General features: G+C 43.8%; 1 protein-coding gene across 1 annotated transcript; it reads right to left on the bottom strand.

Annotated features, from left to right (window-relative positions):
- Positions 1-352: 352 nt before the first annotated feature.
- On the bottom strand, positions 353-18,094 carry palm1b (paralemmin 1b). Its single transcript, XM_037486445.2, has 6 exons — positions 17,833-18,094; positions 8,319-8,361; positions 7,419-7,499; positions 3,798-3,913; positions 3,103-3,173; positions 353-2,861 (listed from the first exon to the last, which is right to left on the bottom strand). The coding sequence occupies exons 2-6, from the start codon at positions 8,358-8,360 to the stop codon at positions 2,488-2,490; spliced, it is 684 nt and encodes a 227-aa protein (XP_037342342.1). The 5' UTR covers position 8,361; positions 17,833-18,094; the 3' UTR covers positions 353-2,487.
- Positions 18,095-24,302: the final 6,208 nt, after the last annotated feature.

The following is a 24,302-nucleotide window of genomic DNA, read 5'->3' as shown; positions in this document are numbered from 1 at the left end:
TGACTAGTAGCCAGTTAGTCTCCTGCATAAAGTCTGTATCCACAAAACATGTTCAACTTCAAAATGTAATTTGGCTCGATAAAAAAAATTAAAAAAACGTAATCTGTATGTTACAGTGAAATCAACCACAGGATAAAACGGGTAGTCTGCATATTACCTATCATCTGAGCTGCATTTACTTATAGCTATCAAGAGAAAAATGTTGTGTAGTACCTCTTTCGAGTAGAAGGCAGTGTTTCCATTGGGTCATCATGACCAGGAGCAGAGCAGGTAGAACCCCGGCTTTAAAAAAACGACGGCAGACAGACCAAGTCCAACCAACTGAACCTGACAAAGGCACCAACAATACACAGAGGGGTATCTTTTCTTTTTAAAAATACACACATCAAATACAACATACCGCCTCGGAAAAGAGGCCAGAGTAAAGAAAAACGAGTCAACATCACAAAGAAAGTGGCAAGTTGTACAATTACAGTGGAAAGCATAGACTATAATTCCTCCGTCCAGGCGCGCTGACCTCCCCTTGGGAATGTTTGAAGGGATCGTCTTTCTGGCGTTGAATGTAGGCAGGACATAATATAATGCATCCGCCATTGAAGGTTGCGAAAAAATATCTTGTTCAACGAATGCAGGGGGCAGTAGATTGCCACAATCCCCCCCTTAACCTGCGGGTGGGGTAAGTCAGAGGGAAGGGGAGTACTGGTTGGATGGAGGGTGAGACTCAGGGTTAGCACCGACTTGAGAGGTTTTTGAACTGCGTGTCTCCAAGCGACGGTAGACGGTGGGTCTGTGTGTGTGTGTGTATTTGACAACGAGGATGGTGTGTGGGTGAATCGGAGACGTGGATGAGGGGGTTGAAGGGTGGAGGCATTGGTGGCGTAGCATCACCGACCCACAATGTCAATCTGGTCTCTACTGTCTTGCAAACAAATGAGTAAACTAGGGCCAAACTGTATTCAAAAAGGCTTTCGACTGATATTGTGGATTTAAATGGTTTAACTTTTTAAATTTTATTTTAGAATACGGCCTGTTTCTGCCACAATGATGGCAAAAACTGTGTTTTTAAAAGTGAAAAGATTCAAGATTGTGAATATTATTATTATTAGTGTATTTAAATGCCCCAAACCTGCAAATCTATTCGAGCAGTGTCAGGCCGGCGTCTACAGACCAGGAGTCAGGGGTTAAACTGGGAGCAGGACACAAACCAGCAGCCGACCAACACAGTGAAATTACAGTATATCATCTGATTTTTATTTGGTTCATAAAGACAAAAAGCTGTTTTTTTTATTTCTTTTCTTCTTCTTTTTTACGGTGAGCTGAATAATCCCAATTTAACCCCTGGATTTACATTCATGTGAACGTGATTGCGTATAATTAAGACCTAACAAGTGACAAGACAGTCAAAACAGTTGCAAGGCTTCATGCAGTGCTACCTCATAAGATTCACATTGACTCTACTGTTGAGAGGACAAAAATATTGAAGCATTTCTAATCGGTGCGCAACGGCTCTTCATAACTCCATTGATCATAACGTAGTAACCATCTTATTTAAAAAATACAAAAGCTGTGATATTCACTTACGTGTGTTACATATACTACCTATGAGAAGTGTTTCGCGACGTGGTCACTGTTCTAATTTGTCTCCGTGCTGTTGATTTATTTTGAGGCTTGAAGCACATCTGTAACACTGTCCTCTGTTACTTGTGAGACCGAAGATATGACTGAGAAAGAACAGACACTTGTTATGATTGTAACGCGATTCTGGTAGTGCTTACAAGCTTACATGCAGTTAATGGTTTAAGATGATATAGAGAACCAAAAACAATAAATACCTTGTATAAAACATAATTTCATATCAATATATTAAAATACTATTTAAAATAATATCTTAGACAATATTGCAATATGAAATTGACCGATAAATAGTTGGCAGGCAGACACAGATAAATATATACTGTTGAATATATTTAAGTATCCGTGTCTTTCATAGTTTGCTGTTTTGACTTGAAATGATTTGAAGTTTCCAGATATCTCCCAGTTGGTAGCGGTACAATCCGGAGAGCGAATACATTTTCTTTTTTTCCAACAATAATAACAATGAACTTACAGTACACTGTCCCATAATAAAGATATACATACTGAATACAATATAAATGTCAAGACGGAAAAATAGAAAAATATCAATGGAAATCAAAAGTCAAATACATATCAGAGAAAGTATACAGAGTAAAGTGTACTTATGAGTCTTTGTGGTTCTTGTTGTTGTAGCTGGAGCTTGTATTGGCTCTCATTGTTGGTTTATTGGCTGTGTAACTGAACTTCGCATTTTTGTTTTAACACACACACACACACACATTCGCACGCGGACACAAAGTTACACACATCTGCAAATACAGACACATGCCATAGCACACACGATTGCACAGGTGCAGGTGTGTACTCGCCCACACACACACACACACGCACACACACACACCCACACACAGCTCACATGACTGTGCAGCACTTGCAGGTCTGTTTCTTCTCCTTCTCTCCTTCCTCCCCGCCGCCGTTGGCCTTTTCTTTATCCGCCATGCTCCCGTTGGGTGGAGCCTGCTCTCCTGTGGCCGCCTCTCCTGCAGCCTTCCCCTCGCCGTCCTCGATCACTACAAACTCAGCCTTGACGTTGCCCTCAACTCCTTCCATTCCCAAAGCCGTACGGGACTCCTGCTCCTCCTCGACGGTTTTGTAGCCCATGAACACCAGGGTGACGGGGTTGTCTGCGCTAGCTTGGTCAGGACTGGGACCCAGCAACTTGGCTTCAATCCCTGTGACCTCTCTCTTTGGGGTCTGACCTGAGCCCTGCACGACTCCGTTCTCACCTAGAGGTGGCACCACAGTGTCATTGAGAGGGAAGGGGAGAGCAAAAGGGAGAGAGGGAGGTGGCGGTAAGTCAGAGAGATGATGAAAGAAAGAAAATATTGTTTCAACGACCTCCGGCGGAGAGGAACAATTTAATAGAGCAAATGACGACGCCATTATTAGCCTGCTCACTACTTTCCTAGCAGCCAGGCTGCGTTGCTATGGTTTCCTGTGTGATCGAATGTTGTTGTTGAAACGTACCTCCATTTTCTTTGGCCACACCCTTATTGGCTGGAGGGTCCGTCTCTAGTTCTTCAATCTCTTGCTCCAGCCTGGCTCAGAAACGGACACACACACACACACACACACACACACACACACACACACACACACACACACACACACACACACACACACACACACACACACACACATGCCATGCATGGATACAGAAACAAACACACAAGCAAATTACTGATTAAAATAAATCGAGACAGAAACCATAATGTTGCATAAATAAGCACATTTTCTACAAAAAATAGCCAAAGAATGTATCCTTTTAATACTTCATACCGCTGACCATGATATTGCTTAAATATATCAATGCTTTGACAAAACTCCCTGTAGACATCTACAGAATGAAATCAAGTTCAAACACTTGCATTGGGTCACAGAAAAAGATAAATCCCAATTATTTATGGTTTCAATGTCCAATTTCTTGAGATTCCGGCAACTCAATTCTGGCGACTCAATTTGGATTACATCATCATTAAAGCAACGTACATCCCTCACATGACGTCTAAGGAGTGTGAGAACGCTGTTCTATGATTGATATGACAGTGGCTTGAAAAGTAGGATACATTTCTATTCTTCCTGTGGCTTACATCATTTTCATGAAATGTATGCATAAATGTCTCGGGAATTTTCCGGCCTCGCAGTGTTTTTTGGAAACTGACCTGAGGATGACCTGCTCCAGGAGTTTGGTCTTCACCTCGTCTTCATGCAGACGCTGTTGAGTCTCCTCCTCCGCTGGAGCTCCATCTAACAACCAGCGCTCCCTCAGTGCCTTCGACTGCAAGAAGCACCACAAATACTAGCATGTTGTTGAGAATGAACACGGAGAAAAAGCAATAGCTAAGAGAACATAAGCAGCGAGAAGACGTTTAATCACACTCGATTCATCAGGAGCAGCAAGTTGATTTTCAAGGACTTCAATCACCCAAAATGCAGCAGGTTCTCACCCTCTCTCAATTGGACCAGGTTAGCAGTATTATGACTGAGAACACTGAGCCCTTCAGCTAGTCTACAACAGAGATCGACCAGCGAACGCGTCAGACACTTCTCCGCGGGCTGCTGCCACTCAGTGATTCTGTCACACACTTCGGCCGCTGCCAACTTGTCCTCGCCAAGTGGACCGTGGCACGCAGCCAGGTCATTAAAGAGCGCAACACAAAGAGACAGACGATCGTATAATTCTCCGGTTCTACTCAGTTGAGCATGGGATTGGAAGTCGCTAAAAGATAAAAAACTAAGTATTTCCAATCCAAAACCGCATCAGGCACATTTTATGGGAAATTAAGAGCACTGACTGTGACTAAATGTACTGATTGTAAACTGTTAGTCTCATTGTAATTACTATCAAGTTAATTCTAGGACAAGATAATTAAATGGTCCCTCATAAATTATAATGAAGCACGAGATGGGAATAAAATGTAGCCTATAAACTTTGTTCTGAGGTGGATTTTTCCCTGGTGATTATTCTCTTACCTTCCTCTTCTTTATCTCTTCTTCAGTGTTTACTGAATCTATTTGCGAACAGCCCCGTATCTTTATCTTGACCCCTCATCCACATTCCCTCCTGTAGATAAGCTTATATCAAAGCAAATACTTGCCATGCTTCAAGGTGAATAAAACAATGTTTCTTACTCGCAGCTGGTAGATCGTGCAGCGTAATTCAACCCTGCTTGGCCATACGGAAAACGTGTTAGAAAAAGCTCTTGCTTTCACAAGTGTGCCTTAAAAATCTGGACCTGCTTGATGTGAATTCCTCTCCAGTGATGCAAGCAGAATTTCTACAGCAAAACCCCCTGTTTTTTTCTACCCTCTTCTCTGACTGGACCCCCACCCATTCCTCTCTCTTTGGTGGCTCTCTATCCATCATTAGGTTCATGAACTTTGTGGTTTGTGCATGTTAAATTGGGTAAAGTTGTAAATGCCAGGGTCTATCTGTTTGTATGTGTTAAAGGGCCTGTTGTTCTGCTTCAGCTCTTACTTTCCCCCATTGAGTACTTCAGTTCCAGACATCCAGCTCAGCAGAGCTTCACAGCACAAACACTCTCACGGTGTAATTTAACACTCCTCATTCCGCTGGTCTCCAGGGCTCTGAGTCTTACCTCTCTCGCTCTCTCTTGCTCTCAATCGTACTCGCTCTATCGCCACGCCCTACAACCCTACGCCCGACATCACGTAATGTACTCATTCATGCGCACGCAAACACGCGCGCGCACACACACACACACCAGTCTGCACGAACAGTCTTAAAGTCGAAGCCCGGAAATTACGTCTCTATTGTTCTTTGGAGTCAAAGCTGCTAACGTAGCAGACAAAGGGCGGAACTGGGATACACACACGCACAGAGATACGCGCACACACACACACACACATGTATCTCCAAATGTGCTGAGCAGCTGCAAGTTGAAATTTTCAAATAGAATTCAGCATAGGATTCTTATTACTTGGTCAACTATTTTCTTTGTTTTAAAGGAATAGTTCACCATTTCGGGGGAAAACTACAGCTAAGTTTATTGTCAGAGTTTGATTACTGTATTACTGTGATTTAAAAGTGGAGCAGGTACACCGTTATAAAAAGGTGGTGTTTAAACAGAGACATTTATTGAGTTTCCATTAGTAAGCCGCCCCTGAAAAAGCAATACTTGCTGTGGTTTGCACAAAGAGCCCTCTAATGCTCCTGTACAGCATGATTACACTTCCCCTCTGTGTGTGTGTGTGTGTGAGTGTGTGTGTGTGTGCGTGTGAGACGAAAGCGGGGTGCGGTGGGTGTAAGAGCCCTTTCCTGTTGGTGGGACTGGGACAAAAATCTGTTTCCTCTGTCAAAGCCCCTCTGCATTGTCTGAGGCTTCTGTGTTCTTTCATGAAGCCACGCACACAAAAACTACCCAACAGGCAAACAGGCGTGCACACACTAACCCCCCCGCCCCCTTCCACCGCACACACATTCACAAAGGTTTGTTCTGAAAATAGAAGAATTGGGAGCACGCAAGGGCCATGGCACGGACCACAGACACTTCTGCCACAAACACACGCGCGTTGCGCTGGCGCAGACACACCGCAACCTTTGCTCCTATCTGTGACCTGCACCAATTGTCCGGGGCTGAAATAGCTTTGATAATGCTGACACATACGCTGACGAAAGCCTTGGCGCTGATATAAATGAGTGTTTGTCCACATGCACGGAGATTTGAATGTGTTTTTTAGCGAGCGTGCGTGTGTGTAAACAGCATGTGGAGGAGCTGTTATCTGCGGCCCATTCTGAACATTCCGTGACAGCAGCAGTTGGGGAGTATCTCACTATGTGGGACCGATACATTTAAAAAGAGTCGCTGGGTTTCATTTTAGGATTTGGGTGTCTACCACACGTAGCCAGTGTTTCTGTCAGCTTTGTTTCAGGTCCTAGTGAGGCATGTCAGGAGTGTTTCATCATAAATAATTGCGAATACAGTTTGCACAAAACATTGTAGATTTCTTTAGAGAAGCTGTTGTGCCCTCTCATGAATTACCCCTCTCAAGGCCATTTGCAGACACGCAACCTATTATTTGCGCCAGTTGAACTGATTTAAACCCTTATTACACCGCCCTCTGCCTTTGAATGACTTGTACTCGTTGCCTTCTCCGCTGGATTTGTTGCTGATGAACAAGGTTAGTGTAAGGTTATTAGCGTTACTCTAATTTGGACGTTTCCTTAAGAATGAAAGCCTTCTTGTGTAGCGCACTCATTTACTTATTGCTGATTACAGGACAAAAATGTTGCTCTGCCCTCGAAACGCCTATGGATGGAATGCAATTACAGATCTTATGGAAATATTGATGTGATGTCATAATTTGACACTGATTCCCAAGGTAATGTTACACTGGCAGTTCGTATGAAAAATGGTTGCCGACCCCAAGTACATTTGTAGTTAATCCAAAGAGGAAGAGCTGGATATAGAAACAGTTTTATACAATGTTTACTTTTGATTAAGCAACCATAGAATGAATTCTTTCCTGGAATATTCCCACCTCACTTCTTTTTGCTGCAATGATCTGGACACTGTGATCGTGTCCTCTGTGCACACTGGGAAGGTCAAAGGTCAATATGCTGCAACATTTTGGTCTCATATTCACAATTTTCCCTGTGAGACTATCCCAGTGTTTAATTGTGAACAATGCAGTGTTCCAATAAAGAAGAGCATCACAACTCCACTGACTGTGCTCTAACTAACCAACTCATTCCTTTTATAGATGGGCAGACCTGTTTTAAAATGATCACGAGCACGTGCATAATGTGTGCATGTGTGTACCTTGAGATGCTGGAGTTGCCGTCGGTCATCATCCAGCTGCCTCCTCTTGTTTTCAATCTCTGTCTGCCTCTTCCTTTTTTCCTGTTACAACACACACACACATGCACCATGAGCCTATTTGTTGTTAAAGAACACCAACCTGTTCCCTTATTAAATTAACTATTAGAAGTGAAACTCATGGATTGATGCCAAAACATACCCCAGGTTTATCTTTAAGGCAGTGATGGCGATTTAATAGTAACTTTTGGTGGATCACTACATTATGTGTCAGTCGATGTAATAGTGAGTAATAGTGACAGAGAGAGAGTGAGAAGCTTGTGTGGAGCTACCGTATGTGCTGAATGATTAAAGGAACATATCATTCACTCCACATGTCAAGTCCTTTTTCGAGAAAATGTCTGAAATGTTAATGAGAATTTAATAAATATTGACATTCACAATATTTATCAGGAATTATGTCTGCATCTCTTGGTGGATATTTCAAAGTTTTGAGATTTCCGAAAATTAAGGTTAAATCAATGTGTAAATCGCTGTGTAATGACATTCTGAAAATGTAAATCTCAATAAACTAATAATACCTTGAAATTGTGTGAAGGAAAAGATGATGAGAGAGATAGAGAGAGAGGGAGGGAGAGGTTGAAACAGTCAACAGAAGCGATGAAAAACCAAAAGAGCGAGACACAGGGAAGAGAGATGCCGAGAGCCGCTGCATTAGCTTTCTGTGTCCTCCAATGGTTGAAGGATATTGGAGCTAAAAGGTTGAGTCGTTAAGATGGCCGGTCTGATCCTGACGAGCTGCAATGATATGATTTGCTGTTTCTACAGCCGTCAGTGTGCCCTGATGTGCACTCTGTATGTGTGTGTTTACAAGAGAGAAAGGAAGAGACACACATAACTTACAGCGATGGCCTGGAGTCTCTCCTCTTGGGACACCTCAGCCATCCTGAAGGGAACAGAGAGAGACAGAGAGTGATTTACCTGCACATGACCAGCAACATCAGACATGACACACGGTGACAATCAACTTTCCTCGCTCACCAGCCATTTACCTTGCAAAGACTTCCCGGTGACTGAGGTTAAATATCTGTCTGCTTGCACTAGATCAGGGTCTCTTTCCTGTTGGGGAGAGTCAGTGAAGGCATGCTAATGTGCTAGCGGGGCGCTGCTGGAGATTCCTGCTCTAATAGGTTCCAGACCAGAGCTCCGGGATGGAGCAGAAGGGAGAGAAGAAGGACTGGTTGCTCGGCTGACCATCTCAGTATCAGCATACAGGAAGTATTTTCTTCCTGTAGCCAACCTTATGACTACCAAGCAGAAGGCTGCTCATAACTCAGTCATAAAACACAGGGAATGTATACATGTATTTAGAAAAGGTCATGCCTTGTTGTCTAAGATTGTCATTCTTATATATGATGGGCCTATATTCACTTTTGTTGTTACCGGGGTAACCTCAAAGTCAAAGCCCCCGATCAATAAATTGAGAAATCAAAATCAAAATAATCCCAAATCAATACAGAGCAATCATAATTGCAACATCACAGTTGACAAATGGATAATGTAAGGTTAATTTGTATTAATATGTATGAAGACGTTCGTTCCCTAAAAAAACACCATTAAACCACACGATGTGGCAGCAACATCTTAACGGCAGTGTGCCTTTACCAGCCCAAACTCATGCTGTATCACAACACATATTAGATTCTGATTTCTCTGCATTGGTCCAAACCAAACTCTTACAAAATAACCATGACACAACTGCTCTGCATAGCTCCCCACCCAACCCTCTCCAGGGCCAGCAAAATGTGTTAAACCCGCTTGATGAGTGGCCAGGACACCCGCTGTTACTGTGAATTTGCCTGCAACAAATGGGTTGTGAACATATCAATAGAGACAATTATTTCCATTCCGGTACAGGGTCAGTGACACTGCGGGACTCACAAAAGCACGCAAAGCAACAACACTGGCTCCACTTGAAATATAAAGAGTCCGCATTATTGGTCCCGTACACACCTCCAGGTCACTCATTCGAACACTCCACTGATCTCTGTTCTTCCACCGAACCGCAACAGTGTCACATGGAGATTTTTTTGAGAAAAAGGGAAACCATAAACCATCATCTGATCACAACACCACCCCCCCCCCCCCCACACACACACACACACAGAGTACTGTATAGAAAAACTTGTAATGTAAAACAAGACTTAATAAGGGAAGCCAACACTGTAAATCAATCATTAAAGCTCCAACATATCCAGGTCCTGTCGGCGCTGTTCGTTGACAGTACTTATTGTCGCCTTTAATCGGCTTCTTTTCCAAGCCGGGTCGGGTTGAGGCGGAAGAAGGGCAGCATCTGGATCAGTTCATGGGCAGCATGAAGGAAGCCTGCAGCCGCTGACAGGAATCCCTGTGAGCATCAGCTGAGGCGGGGTAGAACACTATGCTATGACGTCTTTATTTTAACTACGTCTTTTGGAAACATCCGTTGTGAAAAATGCATGGGGCGCGCGACACAAAGGTTTATTGGGGTGCCTGCACAGAAAACGTCCCAATATGAGAGAAAAGTATTTGACACAAAAAAAATGTCACAGGGATCCCACTGTTTTTCTCTTTACCTGTGTACCATGTCATTTGTGATTTTAAAAACCTAATTCTATTTTATGTGAACAAGGAATACATATTATATATGACAAAGGTATCAGATCACAGAAGAAATATATGTCGTGATACAACAAAAAGTCACCAGAAAAAATAAAGTCTTCCCTGATTGATGAAGTTGAACACGTTGTTCGTTGACCTTGAGTCACTACTTTGTGAAGTCCAAAGTGAGATTCAAATAGGGAATTATCTGCTCAGAAATTAGTTATGGTGATAAAACAAATCTGATGGGTTTGATGCTGCAGAGATTTAAAAACCAATGCCAAAACATCTCAAAACAATCAACCCTGAACAAATGGAACATCTGCTGTGAGTTACGATCAAAACTACCCAGTTCGCACCAATGTTTAGAGCAGATGTCCACTGGACCCTGTGAGAGTTCAGTGCTATGATTTTCAAAAGCTTGTCCCACCGCTCCAACCTAAATGTGAAGGCTAGCACTGTTTCTCCAACCTCTGGGCTGCAGCTGTAATGAATTTTTGAAGATGTATTGAAAAAAAAGTCCACCTTGTAGAAGCATTGTGGGCCTGAGTGTTGCTGCCTTTCTCATAAATTATGGACAGAGTAATTACATTCATGAGTTAAATGGAAGACATCTAGGGAGGCCGGCCGTTGCTCACCCAGAACGATACATCTGAAAGATCCACAGGTCCGAAGGAGGACGCCTTCTCAGCCGTCAGTGTGCATACTAACTACAAGAGAACTAAGATAAGGGATGTCTTTGTCAATATCTGAAGGCCGGTGCAGGGCAGCAGAAGTCAGGAGAACGGACTAATGAGCAGCCCTATTCCCTGCTGAGTGCTCTGCTGCTGTAGCATTTCCAGGAACACATTATCCGCCTGCATACAGCACCAGCATCCTCTTCTAATAGCATCACGTTCCTCTGGCACCAGCCGTCACTTTAAACATTCTCTATCTGGACTGAAATGCTCCAAAAGTGATTAGCTTAAAGTCGAAAGGGCTCGATAAATGCTAATCCTGCTGAGCGTCTTTGTTTGGGGAATCAGCATGACCTGAGGGAACTCTCACCTGTCCAAGCTGCAAAGAAATGCTATTCCTCCCATGTTTTACAAAACAATTGTCCTTGCTACAACTACATTAAACATTAAATGCCTGTTTTTGGACTAAGCAGGTTACATTCAATTGCACTAATGTGTTGTGAAAAGTCAGTTTTTCATTATTTACAATAGACAGTCTGGAAGAAGTACACGCTGCACTGACCCGTACATGATATCAGTCACGCTTTCGGCCCCTGGGACCTACCATCATCCGATCTGTCGGCGGTAGTAGCACATTATCAGTTATCATCAACACTAATCTAGGATTACCTTAAACAAACACCACGACAACGTGGGATTGGAGTGATTCTGATCCTGCGTCTCACACACACTCAGATGAGCAGATTCTTTGAGAGCTGGATTTTCTCACCAGATAGTAAACAATGCACAGCGTGAATTGACCCTACACCTAAAACGTTGCACCCATATGGCACAAAACAGAAGCACATTAACAAAAACCTGATAAATAAACAAGAATTGATTACTTGGCACAAGTAGGAGAGTTATAAAAGGACAAGTCTTGTGATGTTCCATATTTTAGTTACATCAACCAAATCTCATGGGACCAAAAATAAAAATGAAGTAAGCAAAACCGATGTTTAAGCCTGATAACTTGTTTTTCTATTCCAAAGAACATTCTTGCTCTCCACAAACTATTTTTAACACATCAATGAGCCACATTGTTGCTGTTAACAAAACCTGAGCACTGTAGTTTGTTTTAAACCAATCTCCAAAACACCATCCCCACATGAACCGACTGGTTTGTTTCGAAGACAAGACGCCAAACAGAAAGACAGGAATGACAACGGGAGCGTCACATTAACTTACGTCACATTAACTTACGTCACATTAACTTACGACACATTAACTAACGACACATTAAATTACAACTATGACCTTCCAAACAACCTCTAAACCAGTTATACACGGGCATGCAGCATCTAACCACCTAGTCCCGCAGAGTCCTTGTTGGTGGATAAAAGGGAAATACGTTCACTCGGTTGTTAATTCATAATAACAAGAAGCTTCTAACTGATTCTGCAGAGCCATGATGAAACAAACACTTTAAAAACGGGCAAAGGACACCCAAGTGATATAGCAGTTTTATTGCTGATATTAATGCTAAAAACAACCCAGGGGTCACTTCCATTACAGTCAAGTTAAGCACAGAAAAACTGTTTCCTCTTCAGAAAGAATAATGACTGTGAAAATAGCTCTTGAGTTAAATGATTCAGACCTTGTTTCAGAAAACTCTTCAGAGAATCTGAAAGGGGAAAACTCATTTAAAATCTCCTTTGCACTCACTGAGTTGGAGTGGCACCTCTTTCTCCTCTCTACTCCCCATTTCCACAGCTTCCTTCCTTCGGGCCAGAAGAGCACAGGGACAACAATGCTCCTCGCTGCCTTTCTGCCCCGGCCACTAACACACTTACACACACACACACACACACGATCGTCCCGGGTCAACGCGCAGACCACTACTTCTTCACGTCACACATGCAGCTCTGCATCCTTTTATCTGAGGCACAACACAAACCCATGCCAAACGTTAACAGTGCACCGCCAATAAGAATTTGAGGAAGTCCGATGAGGTCACTTGTTAGTGTTCCAGAGGTCAAAGGGGCAAGCTCCTTCAATCCTCCAGAGGTCAACCATGAATAAAGCTCTGTCAGTACAGAGTAGAGACATAGTGTGAAACATGCATATTTGAGAGGCCAAAAGGGGAGAAACACACAGACTGGGACTTGTGGGGAGGCATGAGGGACTCAGAAGTGACAGTCACTTCTTTATTGTAGTTTTTATCAGTAGTCAAGCACCAGAAACGCCAACAATGCATAATACACTTACAGTAAAATACTGTTTATACTCAGCCTGCGGGTGAAACAGGGATACATGTCCCAGCTTACACTACTGATTTGACGGACTGAGACTGTCCAATCGAGACTGCAGAATTGATTTGATTTATCGGAGAAGCCAATGAGTGTTTAGTGGTGGAGTTTGAAAGTGGTGAAAAGATCTGCTTTAACTTAACTTTCAATTCCTAACCTGACTTAAAGTGTCCGTCCCAGTGTCTCCATGCCTTCCAGAAACCCGTCTCGTTCGGCCTCTTTGTGAATCCTGCCTCTTTTCTTTGGATTTTTCCTAATTTCATCACTTGACAGAACTGAACCTTCACCTTCAAATCTGTTCAGTCGTTGTGTTTGTTTGTTCATTTTTATACATCCAAGGACTACAAGCGGAGTCTATTGCTCTTGTGACGCTTTATCCGACCCATCTGCGACTGTATCCATCATAAGTCTAGGGTTTGGTTCACAGCTCAGAAAATTCAAATTCGGAAAACGGGACAACGAGGCAACCAATACACTCAATTGAGGACCTTTAGATCGCCATCCAACAACAAAAGGCAGACGTTTCTGAGCTTTTGGACACAAAAGGAGAGGTCAACATAAACTGTGAGGTGATAACAGGCATGGTTAAAGACTTGGTAGTGTGTAGTAACATCACCAAGCTGCTATGGGAAGACAAGTAAAACAGTACTAGGGTAAAGGTCTATGACCAAAATAAACTGTGCCAAACCACTGTGAGGAACACAAACCACATCATTTTTGACATTGCATTAAGACATGTTGGTTGAATACATATGTTGTTGGATGGCAGATCCCGAAAATATAATAAAAGATTGTTTGTGTCTCACTACCGAGACACAAACACAAAATATGACAGTCTTAAACATATTTCAAGAAGCCAGTTGAAGTAGATTGCCTGAATAGGTTGGTGGTATTGATTAGCATTAACAATACACCTGCTGACAGCATTGCTTTTGTGTTTACAGTGTCCTACTGTGTGCTCCGGGCAATCAGCAGACTCTATGTATCCGGAGGGTAGAGGAAGCCTTCCGACCTGCATTACTGGAGCAGCCTCTGAATGTTAACATAGAAACCATTAGGCCAAGTACGGGCCTTCCCTTGTGGCAGGATCCCGCTCCCCACTTAAGACCATCAAGAGGCTCAGGAATTGTTAATACTAAGTATGTTTGTTCCAATATCCAATCTCTTCTGGGATCATAAAAAAAACAAACAACTGTGCTTCATTTATAAGGCGACAATGCCTTCTATTCATTATCCTCCTTTCCCTTGAACCACATGTGAATGTGTGCGAATGTGTGTGTGGTGTTAGTTTCAGGTTATCCACAGTGCAAGAAGATGACCGTTTCTTATCAATAGTGCTCTTGATAGCATCTTTGTAACAACCCTGATGACCGTCATATGAGCACACGGGTGTGCATGTGTTTTGGAGGGGTGCGTAAAACAGACACACTGCAAATCCAAAACGCACACTGCTGAGCACATTTCCCTTTGGGATTAAAATGACTTAGTCACAAGAAATGACAGTTTATCAGAAGAAAGAGCATCTGCTGGGAAGAGAGAGCCTTAGCTGTCATGACAAAGCTCCAAAGGAGGGGAGGTTGTAATGAGAGACAGGCTGGAAAAAAGTGACTATCCAGGAAAAAAAGAGGAGGCAGAGATTAATAGAAAGAGAAAAAAACAAAGCAGACAGAAAGGCCAAGGCGGATTGAATTGCATTATCAGATCTCACATCTCTACTCCTCATTACTCCTCCTTGTTTCTCCTTATCTGCGCGCTAGCTGAGCGGCTTTTCACTTCCACTTTCTCTTTTTCCCTCCACTAGCATCTCGCAGCTCAAACCAGTAACTGTAAGGGGCTTCTATAATAGCTCTTCCTCCACTGCCGGGCTGATGTGTTTTCATAACCACTGCATCAACTGATTCTTAATGACAGTAAAGTAATTGAGGATGATTACAACCATCCGTCACTGCGGGGCTACTCGCTCGGGGCAGGATGTGAACCCATGATAGGTTCGCCATTCTCTGCTAATGGCGTTGAACCAACCAGCTCGGCCGCTATGCAGATTGCAGTCATGCATTAGTGGTCGTAATGCTATCTTGAAAAAAATATAAGATCATTTATTTTGTATAGCAAAGTTACCTTTAACACCCTGGCATTTACGTCATACCTGCATTAGCTGCTTTCTATTTTACGCTTTCTTGGAGGCACTGTAAACAAGCTGTAAGCATCTTTTACTGAAAGTTGATATGATGAATGTGTCAGCAAACAGTTTGTGATGTGATGGATGTCTGACCTGGTAGATATTGAGTCTTCTTTAAGGTCAGCTGTTACTCCTGGAAGGGAGGGGACTTGAAACTACTAAAACCTGCACAATATTTTTGTTACTGGGGAGACCAAACCAAAGTGGCAAAACCTCAAAAATATGCTGAACTAAACTTGATTTTTGGTTGCGAGGAAACAGGGTCACTTATTGACATTTCATCTCATTTTTCATTGACAAGATACGGATGGCGGACCTTCAATTTCCCAGTTCATTTTGCAAAATCTAAATGGGTGAAAGTGATCCATCCCGGTGCCAGTGCCAGGAGGCAGCCATCAACACACAGAGGCCATACGTCTTTTCAAAGACCGACTAAAATCCACACACAGAGCTGCATATTCAACCATCACACACAAGAAAACACATGTGAAATGCGGCTGTCCAGAGTTAGCATGTCGCACGACGATTGGGTGCACAAGACAAGTGCTGTCAGCTCTCCTGCCAGTGGCTGACACAACACAGAGCAGCCCACCGGATATAGACACACACACACACACACACACAGGCTGAGGCCTATAGGGTCCACTATGTCTCGCACACACGATAAAATGAGAGAACAGCAGTGTGCAGAGACGTGGCGCTCACATCGTAATCCCTCCTTACAGAAAACAAATATATAAATGTAATCGTCACTGAAATTTTTATTGTGATTCTTGAAGGCCATGTAGTGTATAGCTACTGACATTAATCTGATTACAATTTTTAAGCAACATGCTCATCGAGCTGCATTTAATCTTTTTCAATATTTTATAACAAATAACAACAAATATCCAGAATGCCTGGTAATAAAACATGCAGAGGAAACTGGGATTTCAAACAGCCATTTAAGGGGGTTAAAGTACCCTTGTTTAAGGATTCTTGATTGGTAAATTTCAGCCTCAGTCGTGGATTCTTTTGCCATATTTTAAAAAAGGAAGTGTAGTTGTAACATGGTACAGAAAAGGGCAACAGAGATCCCAAAATATCTCTAGTTGTGAACATCTAAAGTTTCATTCCTTGCAGCGTGTCTTTGGTTTGCAAACATTCACTTAGAACTCGTGGGGTACTTTGCTTTTTTGACATCAAAATAACCTCCATACAAACCTGGGCTGACATGACAAATGGATGACATGCCTTTCTTAAATTCACCAGACGAAATTGTCACGAAAGAGGAGTTAATCAAACAGGTGTCACAAGAGTCTCACACGCTCAGAAATGCAATTTGCAGACTCTATCGTCACGAACTTGGCGGTCATGTCAACAAAGAGGTTGTCCACGACAGCACAACGTCTGTCAGCAGACCACAAACCCAGCGGAGAAACAATGGATGCAAGACCGAACAATAAAAAGCACACTCTTTGTCTGGTGTCACCTGCTGTGATCAAACACTATTACACAAACAAAACAAAACAAAAAGTACTAGTCTGTCCCAAAGATATTGTTCTATTCAGAGACTGGAATAGAAACAGAATGATGACACACACACACACACACACACACACACACACACACACACACACACACACACACACACACACACACACACACACACACACACACACACACACACACACACACACACACACACACTCACGCACGGTATGTGATACTCTGGGAGGACAGAGGAGCAGGAGAAGACTCTATCACCAGTGGCAACCTAAGCTGAATTTAATTTGAGCTAAATCTCGGGCAGGTTCGGGATGCTCGCCTGGTCCCCTGCACGGTGCAAATTCCACACAGGAGTATGCAATCGGGTTTTTAGCCAGCTCATGAGCGCCATGTTGGAGCAGACCGCTCACATCACAACACAAACACACACATGATAGAATGCCCTGTTACTCTCCCCTCCTCCTAAACCCGTGCGCCGGTCAGCATCCCTCACCCAGGCGGTGAGAGCCGTGCGCAGCTGGCGCCGCTGGAATTCCATCCGTCGAGGCCAAAGCAGACCTCCTAAATCCTCCTCTCCTCTCCTCTCCTAACAGATCAATATGACACGATGTGCTGTCAAAGGCATTCGCGTAAACATGTCGCCCCCCCCCCCCCTTTTACACCTGTCGGCCTGGCTGCACCGTGGCTTCGAAGCGCAGGAGGTGAAGCGCGGCCCCGCGGGCATCGAGCAGGGCTTTTTGGAAGATCACGCAGCAATTCCTTCGTCCGACTCGATCGTGAGCTTGTCATCCTAAACGAGTGCAGCCAAGTCCCCTGAAGGGACGCTGCGCTTCTCGTGGGGACTCGTTGTTGTCGCCTCATATGTTGTACGTGTTTACAGAAAGCAATTTTCACAACTGCAGAACGATACCACCAATATTTCCATTATTACCCCCCCCCCCCCCCTCCTCCCCCACCCCACCCATGTCTCCATCCCTCTGCCCGGCTCTGTCATGCCTCCAGCCCGAGGTAATGGGATGCTGCCGGGCTGAAGCCCACATCTTGCACCGCTGCACGACCAGCCGCTAGACCAGCCACCCCCCCCAAAAAACAGGTCAATTACAGTAAAAAAAACACACACACGCACGCTGTAAATGCCGACTTACTCAGTTGCAGATCCCGTTCCCTTCCCGCCACGGACGTCTTCCAAAACAGGCTGTTTATTTCTGAGCGTCAATTCGGACTACGCTGACACCCCTTTCCCTTCCTCTCCTCCTTCTCCTCCTCTTCCTCCTCCTCCTCCTCTTCTTCTTCTGGCTGGCTCCCCTTATGTTATTGCCGAGGTGATGCCGTGGGCAGCGTGAGCGCGCAGCCCGCTGATAACAAGAAACCCGACGGTTTCTCTCTCGACGCTCGGCGGACTTGGCTGCGCCCTAAGGGGAAATCTCAGGGGCGTCGTCTGAAGCAGGTTGTGGTGTAGTTAGTGTACGGATGAGAGAGAGAGAGAGAGAGGGAGAGGGAGAGAGAAAGTCCGAGTGGTATGTTAAGGGGAGGCGATACGCCTCCCTGCCTAGCGGAGATAAAAGGGGGGCCCTGGCTGCGCGCGTTGGATGAGATAGGTCCTCCTCTCCAAACGGGGGGCCCGTGCTGGCTCTCGTCCCCGTCTTATCATATGACGTATACAAGCCGTCTGCTTGAGGGTTGCGAAAGAGAAGTGTACGAGCAGCCTTCAAATTGGGATCAAATCCAGGCCTCCCATCGGAGGAGAAAGGACCATTCTCCGAGCGGTGCCGCCCCACTTCTCCATCTAGCGGTGGAGAGGCTCAACGTGAGGATTTCCGAGGTTGTTTTTTTTCTTCATTCTGTTACATAAATAACCTCCGGCTCTGAGGTCGAATGGCTTGACTGCCCGGAGCATGGTTTTGGAGACGGGCTTATCTATTATTCATTTATTTTTTATTTTAATAGAGTCAGACGCTAAATGAATGGGCGTGGTAAAAACACATTAAACTCATTTGGAGCCTCCTACTATTTTCTGACCTAATTATTCTGTCACAGCTGCATGCAGCCAAAATATGTTGCACCTGCACTCAACATCCAGCAGGTGGTGGCGTTGCACCTGCACTTAACATCCAGCAGGTGGTGGCGTTGCACCTGCACTCAACAACCAGCAGGTGGTGGCGTTGCACCTGCACTCAACAACCAGCAGGTGGTGGTGGTGCTCCAGACGTGTTCCCTCGTCCATTCGGCTTTCTATTTCTGCTAATTCATTGGTGATGGCAGACAGATATAGCTACATTTTTTTTACATCTCAGAGGACTTTTATACGTGTATAAAATGTTACAATTGCAGAATCTTTTGTTGAATACGACCTCCTTAGTTTGAAGGAAACTTCCTATGAAGGGACAAAACTAAAGTGATGACAAGCATGTGTGTAATTCAATTTGATTTGAGGGGTTCTGTGGGAAGTAAGGATGCAACGTTTGACTAAAATAACATTTTAAAGTGGTTTATGAAGAGGTTCACGTCAAACAACTGAGATAATCCTCTTTGTTGGGCTCAGGTTAGCAGGTTTTGTCCGATTTGTGTCATCAGATGTTCAGTTCAAGTAAAATGCTGATAAATTCTGACCACAAAACAAATCATGCGGAATAACAAACGCTGTTCCAACAGGGTGTAAAATGTTCAAGTAGAGACCCATCTCTCATTGTCCGCCGCCGTTCAAGGAAACAGATTTGTTTTTAGAGGTGCCCTGTAAATAAGAAACAATGGTTTGCAGGTGAAAACCTATCTACAAGTCTAAATAAAACATGGATCCAATGTGATTGAAAGAGAAAGTTATTTCAGGCATCCAGGCTACGTAGAACTGTTGCAACACTGCAGCTCAGATGGCTTTCACCTGAATATCAAGTAATCAATGCATGCTGGAATGTCAGTTCTCAAAATAGCATCGCAAGATCTGTCAACACAGGGATTTAATCTCCGTACATCCTCTCCATCCCTCTGGAGAAAACAAGACGGATCGGGTGACTTATTTACAAACACGTTTTAGTCCTTTGACAAAGTCTATATTGAGCCTATGGAACTCAATGAAACCCGATCACAACTTGCATGTGTCATCATGGCTTATCTTAGGGAGAGAAGGGGCACGCCACACAACCAGCTCCGTCTCTGACAGCGGAAAAGGTGCAGAATAAGACGGAGACGGACACAAGGTGATCAGTAAAGGAAAGCGAGCCTAGTTTGGTGAGAGAGCATAACAGAGACATTAACCCACTCTGAAAGACAAACAACTTATCCCCCTACACACACACACACACACACACACACACACACACACACACCTTCTCCATTGGCAACTAGAACATCCAATCTCTCCTCACTGATGCATGCATGCATAAACAACATCACCCAGTGGGCAACATACAAATACGATGACACTTGCAAGAGGGGGTGGGTTTGGAAAAGAAACTCAGCCTGTATTGCAGTGTGTGTGTGTGTGTGTCTGTGTTTGTCATGACATCATGATGAACACTGCTGACAGATGAGGGTCAGACATGGTTTGACATCTAAAAGAAATATATACATATATAAATATATTCTCTCCTTGACGAAAGAGAAACAGCAAAGGGACCCGGCTGAGATGATACAATGTGGTTTCGTGAGCAAAACAGTAGTAAACCGATAAACCCAAAACGGTCCTGTTCTTTATTTTGGGAGGGTTGGTATGTGCGTGTTTGTGCGTGTGTGTCTTCAGACGTGAGTAGTGTTAATGCAGATGCCCTAGCAGGCCCCTCTGGGCCAGCTCAGCACTTGGCTTATTATCTCTCTCTCAGAACCTCGGTCATGAATAAACATCGAAGAAACAGAAATCACCCAACATGAAAATAACTGGAATTTGGCGGGTGTGTAAATCCACGGCAGGGGAGGGGTGCGGAGGAAGTGAATGAGGAAGTGAATAAGAGAGGGTGAGTGGGAGGCCTGAAGTATTGAGGGAGGGATGAAGCTGAAAGGCAGATCAAGTGTCTGAGGGGGGGTAAAAAGAGTTTCCCTCCTCAGTGCACTGTGCCAGAAAAGTGCCCCAAATCCACTGTTGACTTTCTCTGTGAACCGAACTTCACCTCTGTCTCTCCCTGTGTGCTTTATAAGGTCAACGATGCCTCTGTGGGCTCCAGTGGGTGGTTTTGTGTGCTCTCGTGTGCGTGGAGGATGCGTGGGGGTGTGCGGGGGAGTTGGAGAATTTAAGCACTTTTCTTTTGCTAGTCTGGTTTGTAATGAGCTGTGGCACCGGAGTTTATGGGAAGTTAATGTTTCTCTCTTTGATTTTTTTTTACATTCTAATGAGTGCAATTTAGTCATTCTTCCTCCATTCTCTCCTTCCTCCTTTGTCACTCTTTGCTCCTTCTCTCCGTAGCAGCAGGATACCGCCACTAAACCAGACATGAATAATGAAAGAGCTAGTCTATGTCTGAATCCTGGTCTATGTCTGAATCCCTTTTTATTTCTCCCTCAATATCGCTCTTTTAATCAGGCTGTGCGTTTGAATATGGACACAAAAGTACATCAGTCTGCCACTGGAGCTCCACACGGGGATAATGAGGGTCCTGCTATGGAAATGCGTGTGAACGGATGTCTTGGCCCTCATTATGATGCCACATCATTAACTACACACCTACTGATATCCACGTCTGCCCACACACACACACACACACGCATTATGGTACAGCTGTATTCCAATGTTCTTCTTCTCTCTTTCCCAATAGCTGTCTGCCTTTCTCTCTATCATACATGCTGACACGTTGCCCCCCCCCCCTTCAGTGCTGGATGAAGTTGGCAACAGATGGGCCAAAGTGTTAATAGCTGTTATGCAGGTCAGCGAGTATTGTGGCGAATCCAGTGATCCATCCACAGGCCCGACTCGGAGTCACAGTGTGACGGATTACACTCCCTTCACTTAGTCTTTGTTCCCTTTTCGTTTCCTTCTCTCCCTCCCATTTATACTACCTTATTTTCCTCTTGTGCGCTGATCCATTTCCTTCTCTTTCTATGTTATGTGTCTCCCTGTTTTACCTACCCTGACATTCTATCTTGATTCTTACGTTTTTCTTTGCTTTCCCACCTTCATTCCTTTCCTATTGCATTCTTTATTTTGTTCTATTCTACGTCCCTTCATCCAGTGACTTATTTTTGCCTCCTTTTTTTTTACTTACTTGATACCCCTTTAAATTCTCCCCAGGTCATTAAATTTATTTTTCTCTTGTGGCTTTGTTTGTTAATTCCTTCTTTTGATCCTCCCGCTCAGTCATTTCTTCTGTTTCCTTTTTTGCTCACTTTCTTTTACTTACAAACTTCCTTTGTTGTTCCTTATGGTATTCATTGGTTTGTTCATTCTTTTACTTTTTCTCCTAAATAGAACCTTCAGTGGCTTCCTGTTTCTCCTGAGCCTCAATTAATTTCATTTTCTCTTCCACTTGTCATTACTTTATTCATTTTTCTTTCATTTTTTTGCTTCTCCTGTGCGGGTTCTCTCTCTGCTTTACTCCCAAATTTACAATCCTCCCCTCCCTTTTGTCTTTGTTTGTGTGTTTCTTTCCTTGCCCTTGCACACTCTTTGGCTGTTCTATTTTTATCAATGTATTCTTATTCATACTCTATACTATGATCACCCAGACACACCTTAACACAGTCGACATATTTAGATTCAGCATTTGTCTCTGCGCCACTGCAGCTGATATGAAATTAAATGTCAAGTTAACACATGACTGTTTGAATTCATTTTTATTTCACTGGATTCTATGCTTTGGTGAAACTATTGTGCGTGCTACAGTGCAAATGTGTTGCAGTCTTGATATAGTGTCAAATTTGCTTTTGACCGTCTCTGTGCAGCGGTGCAGAGATGAACGTTTGTGTGTCTTTTGGGGTCTGTAATGTAAAATATCCCTTAGCATTTGAAGCAAAACTGGGTCAGATGGTTGCATGATGATCATCTGCCAAGAGCTCTCAGAAAACTCATGACACATGCGACAATTCATTTTTCTGGCAGGAGAGGTATTCATGCGTTGAAAAGACGTACGGAGGACAGTTAAGGCAGCCCATACATGGAGGAGGTCATTCATGTGACATACGCAGTCCCTGCAGATACATCTCACATATGAGCAGAGGTGAGAGGGCAGTGAAGGAGGCATGGTGTGTGTGTGTGTATTGAGTGTGTGTGCTCTACACAAATGTATGACACATACATTAAGACATGCAAGGGTCTCCTACATGCGCGCGCGCGCACACACACGCACACGCACACGCACACACACACACACACACACACACACACACACACACACACACACACACAACACACACACATTAGTCCGGTCTGATAACTGTGTCAGTGTGTTACTACCCATTGCTGGGCCTGTAGGGTATTGGAGCAGTGTACTGTAGTCTTACTCATGCATGTAAGTCCACAAACCTCATCAGCCCAATCATGCTCACATGCACTGAACTGTTCCCCTCCTCTGCCTTTGCAATACAATACCAGGACAAATATGCATGAGCCTGAATTTCAATATTTAATGTGGATGCGTGTCCGCCAGTTGAAGAGTGTTTGACTTAAATCTATCTGGGTTTAAGCAAGTGTGTTGCAGACTATATTCTTATATGTAGGGTATATTAGTTTCTGTGCACGCCCATGCGTGTTGGGTAAGGGGATCCGTCGTATCCATCTCCATCTTTATCGGCTCAGATCTCAGGGGAAAGCACAAGGAGACAGCCAAGCAGACACATCAAGTATAATAGGAGAGCCAGAGACAGCGGGGACTGAACCACCTGCATCCTTTCCCTGCTTTCCACACTGTGTCTTTAAGCTGTCACACCAAAGCCATGCATCTTTGCAAAGTCAACTCTTGAGGAATTTTTAGAAACCGTTTTTTTTTAAAGACTCTGAGAGATGTTTTATTTTCATTCAAAACTTCATGAACTTACAGCCAGGTGTTATAGTGAGTGTTGGTCAGTTCACCACTTTAACCCACATGAAAATAGCTCAACAACTAAACACTACATGCATAGCCCTAAGAGATATGCATGCTCCCAATAGAGGATGGAATTGTATATATTGTATATATTGTATAGGGAATATCCAAGGAATCAGTCTGGATAAAAGTGAAGCTTCTCTAAAGCAGCAGTGGCCTTTTGAGTAGAAAGTAACTTGATAAAATTGTAAGGTTCTCCGCTGAACTGAAAAAGTGTAACATTTAGCTGGGTATAATACATTTATCAGCCTCTATAGCTGGGGGGATAAAAGAGGGAAAGAGCGAGCTAGCAAGCCGTATCATCAACACCAAGACTATATCCATGGAGGGAAAATATTCTTCCCAAAGTTAAAATATCAGTAAATTCCTATAGTTGATGTTGTGTTAAAATACCCGTTAATGTCGCTGGTAGAACATCATGATTTTATTGTCTGTTTGGTGGCAGAAATAAACCTGAAGAAATGTAGTTTTTGACCTCAGGAAAGAAACATGGAAACACAGCTAGTGACTGAATGAAGACAGCCTCCTAGAAATGTCAGTCTTAGCCCCCAGCCATTGGCCGTAGACTGGCACATTATCATTTGGGATCTCGCTCTGCGCCTGCTGGGTCA

The sequence above is a fragment of the Pungitius pungitius genome, chromosome 14, assembly GCF_949316345.1.
Source record: "Pungitius pungitius chromosome 14, fPunPun2.1, whole genome shotgun sequence".
Classification (NCBI taxonomy): domain Eukaryota; kingdom Metazoa; phylum Chordata; class Actinopteri; order Perciformes; family Gasterosteidae; genus Pungitius; species Pungitius pungitius.
Note: the sequence above shows the minus strand (reverse complement) of the source record. Positions and strands in the feature narration are given on the sequence as shown.